The sequence below is a fragment of the Scomber japonicus genome, chromosome 18 (genome assembly GCF_027409825.1).
Source record: "Scomber japonicus isolate fScoJap1 chromosome 18, fScoJap1.pri, whole genome shotgun sequence".
NCBI classification, from domain to species: domain Eukaryota; kingdom Metazoa; phylum Chordata; class Actinopteri; order Scombriformes; family Scombridae; genus Scomber; species Scomber japonicus.
In genome coordinates, this window is record NC_070595.1 from 17,411,511 (window position 1) to 17,425,204 (window position 13,694).

Below are 13,694 nucleotides of genomic sequence, written 5' to 3' on the forward strand. Positions count from 1 at the left end.
TGGAAGATCTATCCTAGAAGATCTAACATAATACGAGTTGTAGACTTGATCGATTCCTGTTGTATACTTTTAGAGTGTTTCATTTTATTTCTGTAGTTTTATGAAGTGTTTATCTCAGTGGAACATGCTTTCATGTTAGAAACCTTAAATATTTTGTTTTGCTTTTGGCCAGAAGTTTAATTGGTATATTTTAAAATGATATTAACAGTTTAGTGTAGATTTGAAACATGGTACCTGCTCAAGATTTACAGTCAGAAGTTCTCCTTTAGTATTATAACTGAATTATTGTCTATTATGGTTAAGAATAACTGAAGGCATAAACATTATGGGGAAACACATTATACACATAATTATATTATAATAAGTCAATTTGCAGATGACATAAGGCTATGTTTAAAATAAAACAAATCAATTTTCCCAGAGATGGATTCAATTAATCAACTGGAATAACAACTCATATGGATTTTGTGAGACTGTAGAGCAAAATAATGAGTGAATTTGTGCAGGAATTTGTTTTTTGTTTCAGAGCCGGCTTCAGTCTATAAGATATATCGCTGTTACCTCTCAATGTGATGTTGATTAAAGCTGGCATACCTGTGAAGTAGAAAAACCTGGATTCTCTGGTAAACAACTTGATTTTGTTGGAGGAGCAAATTACTCATAGATGTAAATATTTAAAGGTTATGCTCCATATCAACGGATGGATTGATGAACTCAAGCTATGATGAATTCAATGCATGACAGACAGACACGCACTGAAGCTTTTTTCTTTATTGGACCATTTATGCTGCTTGAATCAGACCCTCACTCTCAGCTAACTAAATTTTTAGCTTTTTTCTATCATTTGGTGCTTTGTCAACACCAATGTACATTTTTTATTGTTTAAATATGCCGTGAAGTACTTGAATCTTGTACAAAAGAAACTTCTAATAGGAATGAATGCAGCCCTGCTTCCAACACTGTATCTGGTTCCCTTTATACATACATGGTCATAACTACTACAGCCACTAGATGGAGTTTGTCACTCAAATGGAATAGGTCATATTTGGCGACTGACATTTTGACCTATTGTTTCATTTTTCTTGGGAGGATAGGCTCTCTAAACAGCAGTGAGTCAAATGTAAAATGCATGAAAAATACAGGCAGGTTGTGTTGAGTTCACTGTTGTCACCTTACATGATATCTTGTTATTTGAGGTTTAAATTTTCAAGCGGTTATCTCTCACTACCATGTGGAGCCACCAACGTGCAGAGTCACCTAATGCAGCTTTAACAAATGGGAGGGGAACACTGTGATATTGCCTTGTGGGGGAACAAACACATCAGACTCAGACAGATATGCCTACATTTCAAAACAGCAAAGAAAATTAAAGCTTTCAGATTTCAGATATGTCCCACCCAGAACAGGAAACTTAATCTAGATCAAACAACTTTGCCTTCATCTAAAAAAAAGTACCACCTGCTTCCTTGGTGTTACCATACATTTTTATTTGTGAGCATTTCAGAATCAGCCTTGACAGCAAAGGACTTTCACAGTGTTTACTCTGCCAGAGTGCTATTACCCTCTGTATCCTGCAGTAATATGTGTCTCTGTGTGTGACTCACTTGAAAGCCCTTGACAAACCCTGGAGGAAAAAAATAAAAAAGGCTGTGAATGAAAGCCGCACAGATTCTCATTTTTTTCTACAAAAAGAAATGTGTATTGGTTGGATAGACTTCCGGTTTTTAACCTTTGTTAGATTCCTGGAGGCGTGAGTGTTTAGCTGTAAACTGCAAGAAACAAACATGTGGATTCTTCTGCACAGCTGAAAGCCGTTAATTTCAACATAAGTCTTTAATGTTTGTGTAACATCCTGACAGATTGGAGTGAATCATTTGATAGGAAAGGATAGTGAATCATGAGAGGAATAAATATCCCTTCATGTCTTCTTCAGTTTGCACTCTGTCTTGGTTTTCCACATGTCAGCGGTGGCACCGAAAACACAGTGTTTCACTTCTTCTGCTGCCAAACAGATGTAGGATGATACAGCCAATTTTTTTTCATTATTTGGTTGCTCTATTTTCTCTGTTCTACCAGAATTACACTATAAGACCAAAAGTATGTGGACAGCAAGCTTGAGGAGACTAGGCCACAAAGAGCTCTGACCTCAACCCCATTCAACACCTTTGGGATGAACTGGAAGACTGACTGTGAGTTAAACCTTATTGCCCAAAATCAGTGCCTGATCACTGATGCAAATGTTGCTGAATGGGATGAAAAACTCTGCCACCAGCTTCCAAAATCTGGTGGAAAGTCATCCCAGAAAACTAAAAGCAGGAGACTGAAGTCCATGGTTTTGGGCTGTTGATTTAATGTCCATGTGTGCACATACTTGTGGCCACACAGTGAATGTCTATTTATCATGCTATATTATCTCATTCATAATTGTTGTTGAAGCCTTGCTAAGGGGCTGTGGTTAAGACTGAGGCATTGTTCTGCTGGATTGGATTATCTTGAAGTGTGTTTCTAATATCTTTGCTTCTCCACATATATAAATAGGGTGGGCAAAATATTAGAAACACCTTTCCACATACAACACTAGAGCTCAAAACAAGACCACCACAGAGCCCAGGTTCAAAAACTTGCCTGAGAACTGTGGAACACACAAACACCTAAAGAAGTACACATCTGGGTGTAATGTTCGGCTGTCCACATACTTTTGGTTGTGCTGATGTTTGGTTAAATGTGTATCTTTCATTTCAAAGTTAGTTTCTATTCTTCCAAGTAGCATATAGTTCAACCAATAGACTCACTTTATTTGATTTATGTGCAGATCCCTAAGAATAACAAAAAGAAAATCTGAAGTCTGATGGATCAGTGGGCCCAAGCATCATTATACAGATCTTAATCTTATCCAGGAGCGCCCCCTTGTGGAGAAATGTAACAAAGCTGTGGCCTTTTCATTCAAAGGAGTGATGTTTTATGAGTGCTGACATAAACTAATCAAAAGTGCATATAAATACATTTTTTCTTGATGACATAACAATCCTGGCTGGCACGCCTCATCCTTGATTCCTGTCTACTCTGCATCAACATGTATTATCGACATCCTGTTTGCTTTTCTCTTTGAGTTCCTGTATGGCCTTCCAGCTGTGTTCCAGACCCTTCTTCACCTCTGCCAGATCCCTCCTAATCTCCTCAAGGAGATCCAGCTTTGAAAGTTTTCTGTCAATGGATGAGAGCACCTCCTCTCCAGCCTCTTCAATCACAGTGTCCTGCTCTACAGAACAATCGGATTCTGCCATGGCTTGCCCCCACACAGTCTCAAAGTATGAGTCAATGAAAGTTTCCAGTTCCTCCAGGCTGCTGTCGCCCCACTGGTTGATGAGAGCCTGAAGGTCTACAGGCTCAGTCGGCCTCCTGAGTGTGCTCTCTCTCAGTGCAGGATTGCAAAATGAATGCCTAGTTCCCTCTTTAAGCATCCTGTGTTGCATTTGAGGTAAAACCAAAAGCACTGTTGGATGTTTGGGTGAGAAGAGGCACATTTGGCTTTCCCCATTCAGTGGTAAGTGGCTGTAGGAATCATCAGTCGGGGACCAGGCAGGCAGATTTATCGTTAACCTTGGTTGACCTGTTGTAGTCCACCTCAGGGTGGAGAGTCCAGCCTGTGCAGTTCTTCCTGCTGGCAGTGCCACAATCTGACCATCTTCCCTTACAGCCTCTGAGCAGTGAAGTGGTGGACGTGCAGCTGAAGTGGCTGACTCAGTCACTGTAAAAGGAAATAATAACACAAGAGTGATTTCATGTTAGCCATAAAAATTCCAACCAATTCTTTAACAACCGTCTCCACCCCCCTCCACGCCCCCCGACAGATATATCTGCTTATCTCTGTATTACAGACAGAGGCAGCTACCTCATCTTTTTACACCACAATCCAGTTTTTATTTGATCTCTACGCATGCTATACCAGATGATGTCTGGAGTTTCTTATCTTGTTAAATGTTTGTGTTTGTTGCTCTGCCTTTTGTTTATTGTTTCTATTATATCTTTTCTTAACTGATAATCTATCAAAATGTTGTTCTGTATCGTATATATTCCTTTATTGTTTACATCCTGTTTCAGTAACTGATTTAATTTTCTATCTTCTGTTAGGTTGACTTTGTAACTACAGATGAGAAATAGCTTTTTGGCTCATTTACATTCTGGTACATTTTCAACAATGTTTATTAATGTAAACTTTTACTGATAAATGAATCAATACATGAAATACATAATTAGATACAATCAGCTGATACTGGCTGATTATATATGGTTATATCCAATTATATTAGTGTATATGTTTATTTGTCTTGAATTAAATACGTTTTAAACAATTTGTTGCACTTCTTATAGTTATTTAGACTGTAGCTATTTAGTTGTATTAAGGTTTTTTTTACTGTAATTATATTGTTAATTTTTTAACAGTGAAATATCTAACTTATTTATTTATTTACCAAATCAAATTAGACAGATCAATGTGTGTAAAAAGGGAATATCAACCAATATATTATATATATTATCTAGTTGACTTATGTCTTATTTCAATGACAAATGTGCAAAAGTCATTTTGAGTCATTATTAGAATTATTACAAACTGGAATAAACTGTCCTGATGTGACTAAATGTTTTGGGGGAAAACATGAGTACATTTACTTACAGTGATGGAGTGTCTGATGTCTGCTGTTCATAAGCAGCTTTAAATCCTCTTTACAGGACATCGCTGTGTCCACCTGCTGCTCCTGTGCTGGATAAACACTTCTCCCCATGTGATCACCTTTCTGAAGAATAGCCAGCCTTTCTTCCACCAGCATCTCCTCTATCAGGTCGATGAGATTGTAAACCTGAGCTCCTTTCCCCCTGTGTTTATTGTCCAGCCCATGGTATCTGTTCCCACACTTCTCAACAAGCCTCCGCAGCGGCTCTCCTTCACCCTCAATGCGCTGCTCAATGCCTGTGTCTCCCAACCAGTCTCCATAGCTGAACAGGATCATTGCTCTGCTCCACACTGGGCCTCCTCCTGCCTCCAGCTGTCTCTCCAAGGCTTCCATGTGGGCATCTTTGAATGAGGAGCTCACGTTGACAACCAGAACGATAGCACAGGGTGAAGGAGCCATCAGGAGGTCAGAGGTCACAGAGAAGCAGCCTGGCGTATCCAGTACTGTCACCACCTTGCCTCTGATTTTGGCTTGTTTTTCAGTACAGGAAGTGGTTTGGCTTTCCGTGTCAAAGCACTCACTGCTCAAAATGGTGTTTCCGCAGGAGCTCTTGCCTGTTTTCCTGCCACCAACGAGCACTATTCTCAGCTCTTGGAGAGGGTTGACTTTCTCTGTTAGAAACATAGAGAACCAATATTAAGCCATTCTATATTCAGGGGAAATTGACTAAGTCACAATATATGATAGCAGCAACAGTAATAACAGTAAAATGTAAAAACTAACAAGACGAAACAAATAGAACAAACATGTATGACAAGAGTAACATACAGTAATAAAAATAGTAAAAAGTCAAATAAAAACAAATAAATAACAAGCTAAATCATGGCTAAATTAACCCTAATGTTGTCCTCGGGTCTATCTTGAGGTATACATTTATTTAAATAAGGCCTACTGACCATAATTTCCAAAAAAAATGTGTAAAACCTGTGGTAATAAGTTGGAATGAAGTTGGTTAAAATGGTCTAACACAAAATTGGGTGATAATTTATACCTTATTCTTTATAAGCAGTCAAACCAGGAGGACAAAAGTTGCATGGGAAGACAACAGGAGGGTTAAATATTGGTTTAAAAATCTTTTAAATATATCTAACTCACCCATCTGAGACCTTGCCATCTGCCTTTGTTTCTCCTTCTTCACCAGTCTCTCCTTGGCTCTCTCTTTCTCTCTTCTCATCCTCACCTCCAGCTGTTCCAACACATTCCTCTCTAATTCATAATGCCAGCCACCACTGCCGGCCACCATTTCCTCCATCTTCCCAATCAGTTCTCTCACCTGAAATCCATCTCCTCTCGTTTTATTGTTCACAACATGATACCTGTTGTTGCATCTTTCAACAAGCCACTGCAGAGGCTTTCCTTCACTCTCGATGTACTGCTCAGTCGTCATGCCTCCAAGCCAGTCTCCGAAACTAAACAGCACAATGGTGCGACTCCAGACATGTTCACTGATCAGCTCGAGATGCTCCTGCACTGCTCTCCTATAGGTTTCGGTGAAGGCTCTGTCCACACGGATCACCAGCAGGAACACATGAGGCCCCGGAGGACAGAGAGATAAACTGAGCAGGATCTCCCTCTGGTCGAAGATGGGACTATCATCAGAGAAGTAGTTCATCCACCAGCCTGGTGTGTCCACCACGGTCACCTGTCGACCAAACACGACTCTTTCTCCAACCAGGCACTGAGCTGTTCTCCCGGGTCGCTGGCTGATCTTTCTGCCCAGGATTGTGTTAAGTGCTGAGGTCTTCCCAGAACCCTTTGCTCCCAACAGCACAACCCTGATATTAGTAATGGGCCGAAGCCTCTCTGAAAGAATGAAAGTGGAAATATAAAGCAGAGGGAAAAAATCTTTTTCAAACAAACTTATTTTCATTGACCTTTCTGTGAAGCATTGATTCTATGAATTGCACATCAAAAAACATCTACTTGTGAAAAGTGAATGTTTTTCAGATTTCAAGGTTACATACAAGGATTATTTCAATGACATTTCAATATCAAAGGCAAAACAATGACTACTAGACAGAGAGTCCTGAACAGAATGATGATATTGATATGTTTTTCATGTCTTTGATTCACCTTTTTTATCACAGTGTCACACAGCTGAAAAGATTTTATCAGTTGTTTGGTTTTGGGATTCAATCGTCTGTGTTTGATGCTTGTTTTGTGATATTTCCTGTTTCTATCTTGCAGAATGGTTGAAGGTCTGTGTAAATACCAGTGACAATGTTGTGACCCTGCAACGAAGACATGCTATCCTTGGCAGAGTCTGTTGTGTTTTAAAATAAATGTGAGTGTTGTCAGCAAACACAAAGGTGAAGAGCCTTTTTTTATATATTTACGTCATCAGTAGGAACCAAAAGGTTTGGAGCTGGTTGCCACAGACAGGGTAGGCAAGGTCGTTTCATGGGATTTGTTCACAATAACAACAATTGTAGAATGTTATCAACTTTATCCTTTGATTTTCTACATATATTTGGCCTTGATAATCCCTTTTATTGGGTTGTATTTGAAAGAGTTGTGGACACAAGTAGTAATGTTTTTTATGGCTGCAGCAACATAGGTTTGGAATAAACTGTTAATAGCATTAAAAGTAATATAAATTTGGGGTGAGTGCCATCTATTACAGGGCAAACTTTATATTGCTGTGAAGTTAACCAAAGCACAACTATTGAATATTTTACCCGAAATAAGCTAAACATTCTTCATTAACTTACCTTTCATGACAGATCTGTGCTTTTTTATTTTCATAAACCTCTTCTGAGCTCTCTCCTCCACTCCTCTTGTCTCCTCTGCATTCACCTGTAAAATGCTTTCCTGCATCTCAAACACTCTGTTTCCATTTTCTGTGACAAGTTTCTGTATCTTCACCAGCAGCTCTGTGACTTCAGTCTCATTGCTCAAGATAACACTGTGACACCTCTGGTTGCATTTATCACTGAGCCAGCGGAGAGCCTTTCCCCCCAACTCTACGTGCTCTTCTGCTTGTTTGTGTTTAGACTGGTCAGCTGAGGTGAAGACAACCAAGCAGTGGCCCCAAACCTTCTCGCCCAGCAGGGCCACATGCTCCTCTACAGCCCTGCGACGCTTCTCTGAGAAGGCTGAGCTCACCTTCACAGTGATCAGAAATACATGTGGGCCTGGAGAGCACAGAGAGACACTGTTCACAATCTCCCTTTTCACCAGCTCAGATGAGTCCTGGGAGCTGAAGTCGCACCACCAGCCTGGAGTGTCCACCACTGTGAGCCACCGTCTGGCCACCACACACAGCCTCCGGGAGCAGGAGGTCGTCTCCTTGGTGACAAACTCCTCTTTACCCAGGATTAAGTTTCCTAGAGAACTCTTTCCACAGTTTCGGCCACCAAGAAGCACAACCTTTAACTGTGATGTACACCAGCCGTCCCCTAACAAAGAAAAGCACATTAACAACCAGGGAAGAAAAGAGGCCAACATATATTAAATACTTTAAAATCCTTAAATCCTAAAATGTTTTGACAACATAATATAAAATCAATAAATGGCAGTATAATCAGCAGAACTACAATGCAGAAAATTAAAAAAGGTAAGATCAATAATCCAGTGGCAAAAGAAATCTATAATAAATCATCCCCAATAAACTTGTCATTGAATATTATGACAATGATAATAACTACTTTGCTAAATTGCTTTGGTTTTCATGACAATACCTTTAAGATTGAACACTAACATTATCATCGATGTGATACTGTGACTACGAGACATCAGAAATCAAAACTTACATGCTGATAGATCGCTGGTTGCCATCTCTCATGCTGTAACATGTGTTTCCGTGCTCTTTGTGCGCAAAGCTTGAATGATAGTTTCTGTTTTATGTGTCTATGAGTCTGAAGGTTGTCTGTAATGAGTAATCGAACTCACAGTGGGCAGTAAGGACCACACCTCTCAGCAGCAGGTCGACAGTCCACTTTGAATAGGAACATAACAGCATTTATCATTTATCATTTACCAAACACACACAGATAGTAGAGTACATTACGTAAAAACACTGAATGGCTAGCAGCAAGTACTCAGATCCACTGATTAAGTGAAAGGAGAAATGCCACGCTAACTATCTCAATACAATACTCCATTTCAGGTCAAAATCCTGCATTTTATGTCATATTTTGTCAATTTTGTCTGTAGTAAAGTCCAGTGACTGATACGTTTAATAAAGTACATTATTAACATTTAAGAAGTATTCTACTGTTGCTGCTCAAGTTGGAGCTAGGTTTAACTGCTTTATAAGGGTCACAAAATAAATCTTAGGGGTCGTGCATAAAATAAAAATATTCAATTACAGGTACCTGAAAAAATAGAATAGATAGCAGCAATATGTTGCCCAGTGAGTGAGTCATGTATTGGGAAAAGGGTATCAGACCATTTGTCAGTGTAAACCACAGAGCTATTGGCAATATGATTGGCCCTGCGGAGGATAGACAAGAGGGAAATAAATAACACCATTCCTGCATGTGACAGCTTTTCAGTACTAATTAGCATATGATTTGGCAGATGATCATTTAGAACAGATACCATCAATGAAATATTCCTTTAAATGTGCAGGATGGATATTAAGGGTATATCTACAAGATCTCTTTGTTTTCCTGTTTGTGTGGAGGGAATGAGCAGGTGGGTTTAGATGTACAAGTTTCATTAATTAAGGCTGAAGCTAAGACATTAATTAGGACATATGAATACTGGGATGCTAATGAAACTGGAGATGTGCATATGATATACAAAGACAAGTTTATGTTGAGAGGATGTCATTACTCAAATAAGAATAGGTCTTACGGGTCTCAGCCACACATTATATAAAATAAATACATTAGACTAAGGATGATTGATTTTAGAAAGAAAAAGACATTGGTGACTCCTGCTCTCATAAAGATGTGGCTATTGAGGTGGTTCCCTTCTACAGGTAACTTGGCATCCAACAGGCTGGACTGAAGAGAGAACATCTGTGCCATTTTTACAAAGGCCAAGTCCAGGCTCATCTTCCTCAGGAAGCTTCAGTCGTTTGATGTCAGCAGGTTACTCTTGCGTGTGTTTTATCAAAGTATTTTAGCAAGTGTGCTTTTTTATGCTGTTGTCTGTTGGGGGTGAGGGTTGAAGTCAGAGAACAGAAATAATATCAACAAGCTGATTTAAGAAAAAAGCAGTGTAAGAGATTTTTAATGATGCAGCCCATACGTCAGTGGAGAGAGTAGACCGGAGTCCAGGATGTCCAGGTTTATTTACTTGATCAAGGAGAAGTGAATGATTAATCAGTACACATTATGGTCTGATGCTCCCTTCAATTATTCTGTCCTCCAGGGATAGACTTTAAACCACACAGATAATGCCACACATGTACAACATACAGAATTTAGTCTACTGGTCTAAAGACACAACATTGCTTAAATGCCACTCAGGACCTTTGTCCTCCATCCAACACAATATCGAACCTCTGACTACAGTTACATCTACCCCATTCAGGAAAAACAGGCAAACACATATCTGACCTCGGCTGGTATAGCAACACTATCAGAATGCCTCCTGTTTTCCCCAAAAGGAGCAGACTCACTGCTTACCACTATCTCAAGGGGAGACAGTGTCTAAACTAAGATTTGGTGTGGCCTTGCGATGACCACAAAGCCTAATTTGACCCAGTGCATGCCAATGATTGATGTAACCTATTATCTTATTTCATCACCCTGATCAGTCACTAAGGAGGAGGGAAAATATGAAAAAGCAAGTAAGATATACTATATATAATTAAGTTTTCCAAAAACAATCAGATTTAACTATTGATTCATGTATTGTTCTCTTCCACACTCCAATCCAGTCTAGTCCAGTAGATGGCGGTAATGCACCTATAAGCTGGTTTGCCAATCACCATTATCACTAAAGAAGAAGTACGCATGCGCAGTACGATGCCAGAAGCCGGCTCAGTGTTACACAAGCAAGCAACGAAGCAACACGCATAATAACACTACTGAAGAAGCAACAACAAAAACCATGGGAGGAGTGACAGTTGATGTCGAATACTGGTAGCTATATCTTTTTTTTTATTACTATACTCATTTGTGTGTTGTGTAAATGCTTAACCAAGCTGCATCTGCTTGTATCCATGTCCGTCCCGTAAATCCTAGTTTAAAGAAGGCTATAAGCGTAACTGGTAGATTAGCTGCTATTATCTGGCGGCTACAATGAGCTTATAGTGACTGCACAGCACAGTGTGTCCAGTTTTTTTTAATGTATGTTGGTCTTTTCTGTCTATAGTGGAGGATGAGGTTACGGGCCCCGCTATCAGGAGCTCGCCCGCGTTGTCAAGGGTGAGTTTCCCGATGCGGTTGTGTCAGGCGCCGTGGGAAGAAGTAGTAAGTATCACTTTCATATGGTTGGAGTATGACTCGTGATTTCTTAATATATGATAGTAACCCTCGTGGTACTAGTCAATAAGAAAAGTATGCAGCTGATCTTGTTTTCACTTTTGTTTTTATAGGCAGCTTTGAGATTAAAATCAACGGGCAGCTGGTCTTCTCCAAGCTTGAGCAAGGAGGTTTCCCATATGAGGATGATGTGAGTAGCGTCCATACTTAAAAGGACAGGTTCACAGATTTATCTTAAAACTGTTTTTTCTTGCCATAATACTTCCTTCTGTTCATACTGACCGTAAGTGATGAGGGACAAAGTACACAAGCTTCCTTCTGTGCAAAGATTTATTGAAATGTTTATGGTATCTGAAGTTAATATGAAGCTTCAGTCATCCAAATGAGTCCAATCAAGTAGATATCTTTCAACATTACAGTCTGACAGGTACCAAAGTTCCTCTCTTTTTTTCTATACTTACACCACAGCTCAACAGGGACTGTAAAATTAAACATAAAAAGGGAATTTGGTGCTAAAAAGACTGTAGCAGATATTGACTTCATATGACTAACTAAACACTGAATCTAAGTTAAGATCAAGGACTAGGTGAAGGGTCACTAATGTGCTGTGCATATTTGTAGAGTTTGATGTGTCACTGTTTTGTCTTTTGTCACTGTTTTTTGTTTGCAATGGAGCTGCTGATGGACGCAAGAAAAAATTCAGACAATAAAGTATCATCAATCAATCAACTCAGACTGCTGAAGCCTCATATAAGCTTCAGATAAATGCATTTTTTTCACAATATGACTGTGTGGACACGCTGTGGATTTTGTCCCCCATCACTTACATTGAAACCAGATTAAAGGGGGATCTTTTAGTCAGTGCGAACAAAAGGAAGCCGCCCACATGAACCTGTTCATGTGGGCGGCTGCTGTTGACAGTTGTTTATTCAAGACACTTGAAAACCCTTGAACACTTTCAAATACACCTTGAAATGTAAACCTCTGCAAAAAAACAGGTACTGATTTATGCATTTTGTTTCCATGTTACAGATCATGAACGCTATCCAGTGCGTATATGACGGGAAACCGGTACAGAAGATCACCAAAAGCCGTGCACCATGTGTCATCATGTAAACCCTCCTCTCTCTGTCCTTGCCTTCACCTACCAGCAGCATCGAGACAAGGATAGTGCAACTGCGTATACTGCTACCACCACCTCTGGTATACCCTGACCCTGTTAACAAAGACTGGGATAAAACCTTAAATCCAACAGAGGTGCACTATGGCCACAAGCCCCTTTCTGTGATGCAGAGATTGACCGCTGCTCTGCTGTCTGACTCCCCTCTTTGTTCTCACTGCGGTGCTCCAGGCTGTTAATGATTACTTTAGCCTAAAATATAAAGGTTATGGTATGATGAATCCATTCCTGGAGTTTCCTGCTTCTGAGATCAGAGACAGGGAGAAGCTTTAGCAGACGGGTTGGAGGGAGGTCACTTTTCATTTCCTCTCTTTTCTTGCAGCCTCATTGCCTGGCGTTCTCTAACTGCCTAACTGTTTTCCTCTTTTTCTTTTTTTGCTTGTTGATTCATCTCAAATGCAATTAACAATTATCATTAAAATGCAAGGACTGGACAAATTGGTTGCACATAATTTCTAAGCATAAAAGGAGCCTCTCTTGGTTTCTGCCTCTGTTCTATACTGTAACTAAAGCATTTTCTTCCCCCTGAGATTTGATAACAATACACTGTTGACTGTACAGGTTTTAGATAGAAAATCATCCTAATCTGCAGTGGGTAAATTTGACTGGTTTTAAACATTAAAATCATTGATCTTAACACTGCCTTTGTCTGCAGCTCCTTAACCCCCTTAATTTTTTCGTTCTGCCAACTGTCAAGTCTGAATCTTTTTTTTTTTTTTTTTTTTTTTTTTTTTTTTTAAATTGTTCCTGTTTGAATTAAACTGGTCAGGTAATGGAGCATTCATCAGTAGTGCTTCTGAAGACCACCACCCACTGGTCTGTCAGCTCACACTTATTAGATGTTAGCTCATTCTCCACAAATCATGTTGTAGTTTTTTCTGATGTCAAAAAATCTTAGTCTTTGAATAAAGGTAATAGTTGTTTAAAATGCTGTTGTTGTTGTCACTTTTTCATGAAGTCATTGTCAAGTCATTGTTTTCCTGTTATGAACAGTATTATGCACAAGCCTTGTGCACTGACTCACCAGCCTTATCTAAAAGATATGACTGTGTTTAATAATACACCTGTGTTTTCTTATTCTCAGCCGCCTACTTCCTTAACGGAGCCGCTCCTTCGGGAGGCATGTTGGTTAACATGATGAGTCTCTTGACAGGTGGTTAGCAATTATGTCACTACAAGTTGAAAACACCTATCTGTTTATGATGAACAAAACCTGCTCGGCAACAATAGCTTTAGATGAAACAACTGAACTATTTACACACTTAAGGTTTCACTCTGCACCTGCACACATGCCAAAATGAATATTAATTTAAAACTGTTACAGCCAGTTGTTAAATAATTTGTTAAATTAACATGTTCAGGGGTTTTATGTCAAAAAAATATTTCTGTCAGAAGGGAAAC

At 39.5% G+C, this 13,694-nt stretch overlaps 2 protein-coding genes across 2 annotated transcripts; one reads left to right on the forward strand and one right to left on the reverse strand.

Moving 5' to 3' along the window:
* Positions 1–897: 897 nt before the first annotated feature.
* On the reverse strand, positions 898–8,534 carry si:ch211-214j24.15 (GTPase IMAP family member 8). Its single transcript, XM_053339071.1, has 5 exons — positions 8,486–8,534; positions 7,445–8,131; positions 5,829–6,536; positions 4,676–5,344; positions 898–3,748 (listed from the first exon to the last, which is right to left on the reverse strand). The coding sequence occupies exons 1-5, from the start codon at positions 8,508–8,510 to the stop codon at positions 3,069–3,071; spliced, it is 2,769 nt and encodes a 922-aa protein (XP_053195046.1). The 5' UTR covers positions 8,511–8,534; the 3' UTR covers positions 898–3,068.
* Positions 8,535–10,646: 2,112 nt separating this feature from the next.
* On the forward strand, positions 10,647–13,221 carry LOC128379105 (migration and invasion enhancer 1-like). The gene is made up of 4 exons (XM_053338729.1): positions 10,647–10,771; positions 11,004–11,101; positions 11,227–11,303; positions 12,146–13,221. Exons 1-4 carry the CDS (start codon positions 10,740–10,742, stop codon positions 12,227–12,229), a joined length of 291 nt encoding a protein of 96 aa, XP_053194704.1. The 5' UTR covers positions 10,647–10,739; the 3' UTR covers positions 12,230–13,221.
* The last annotated feature ends 473 nt before the right edge of the window (positions 13,222–13,694 follow it).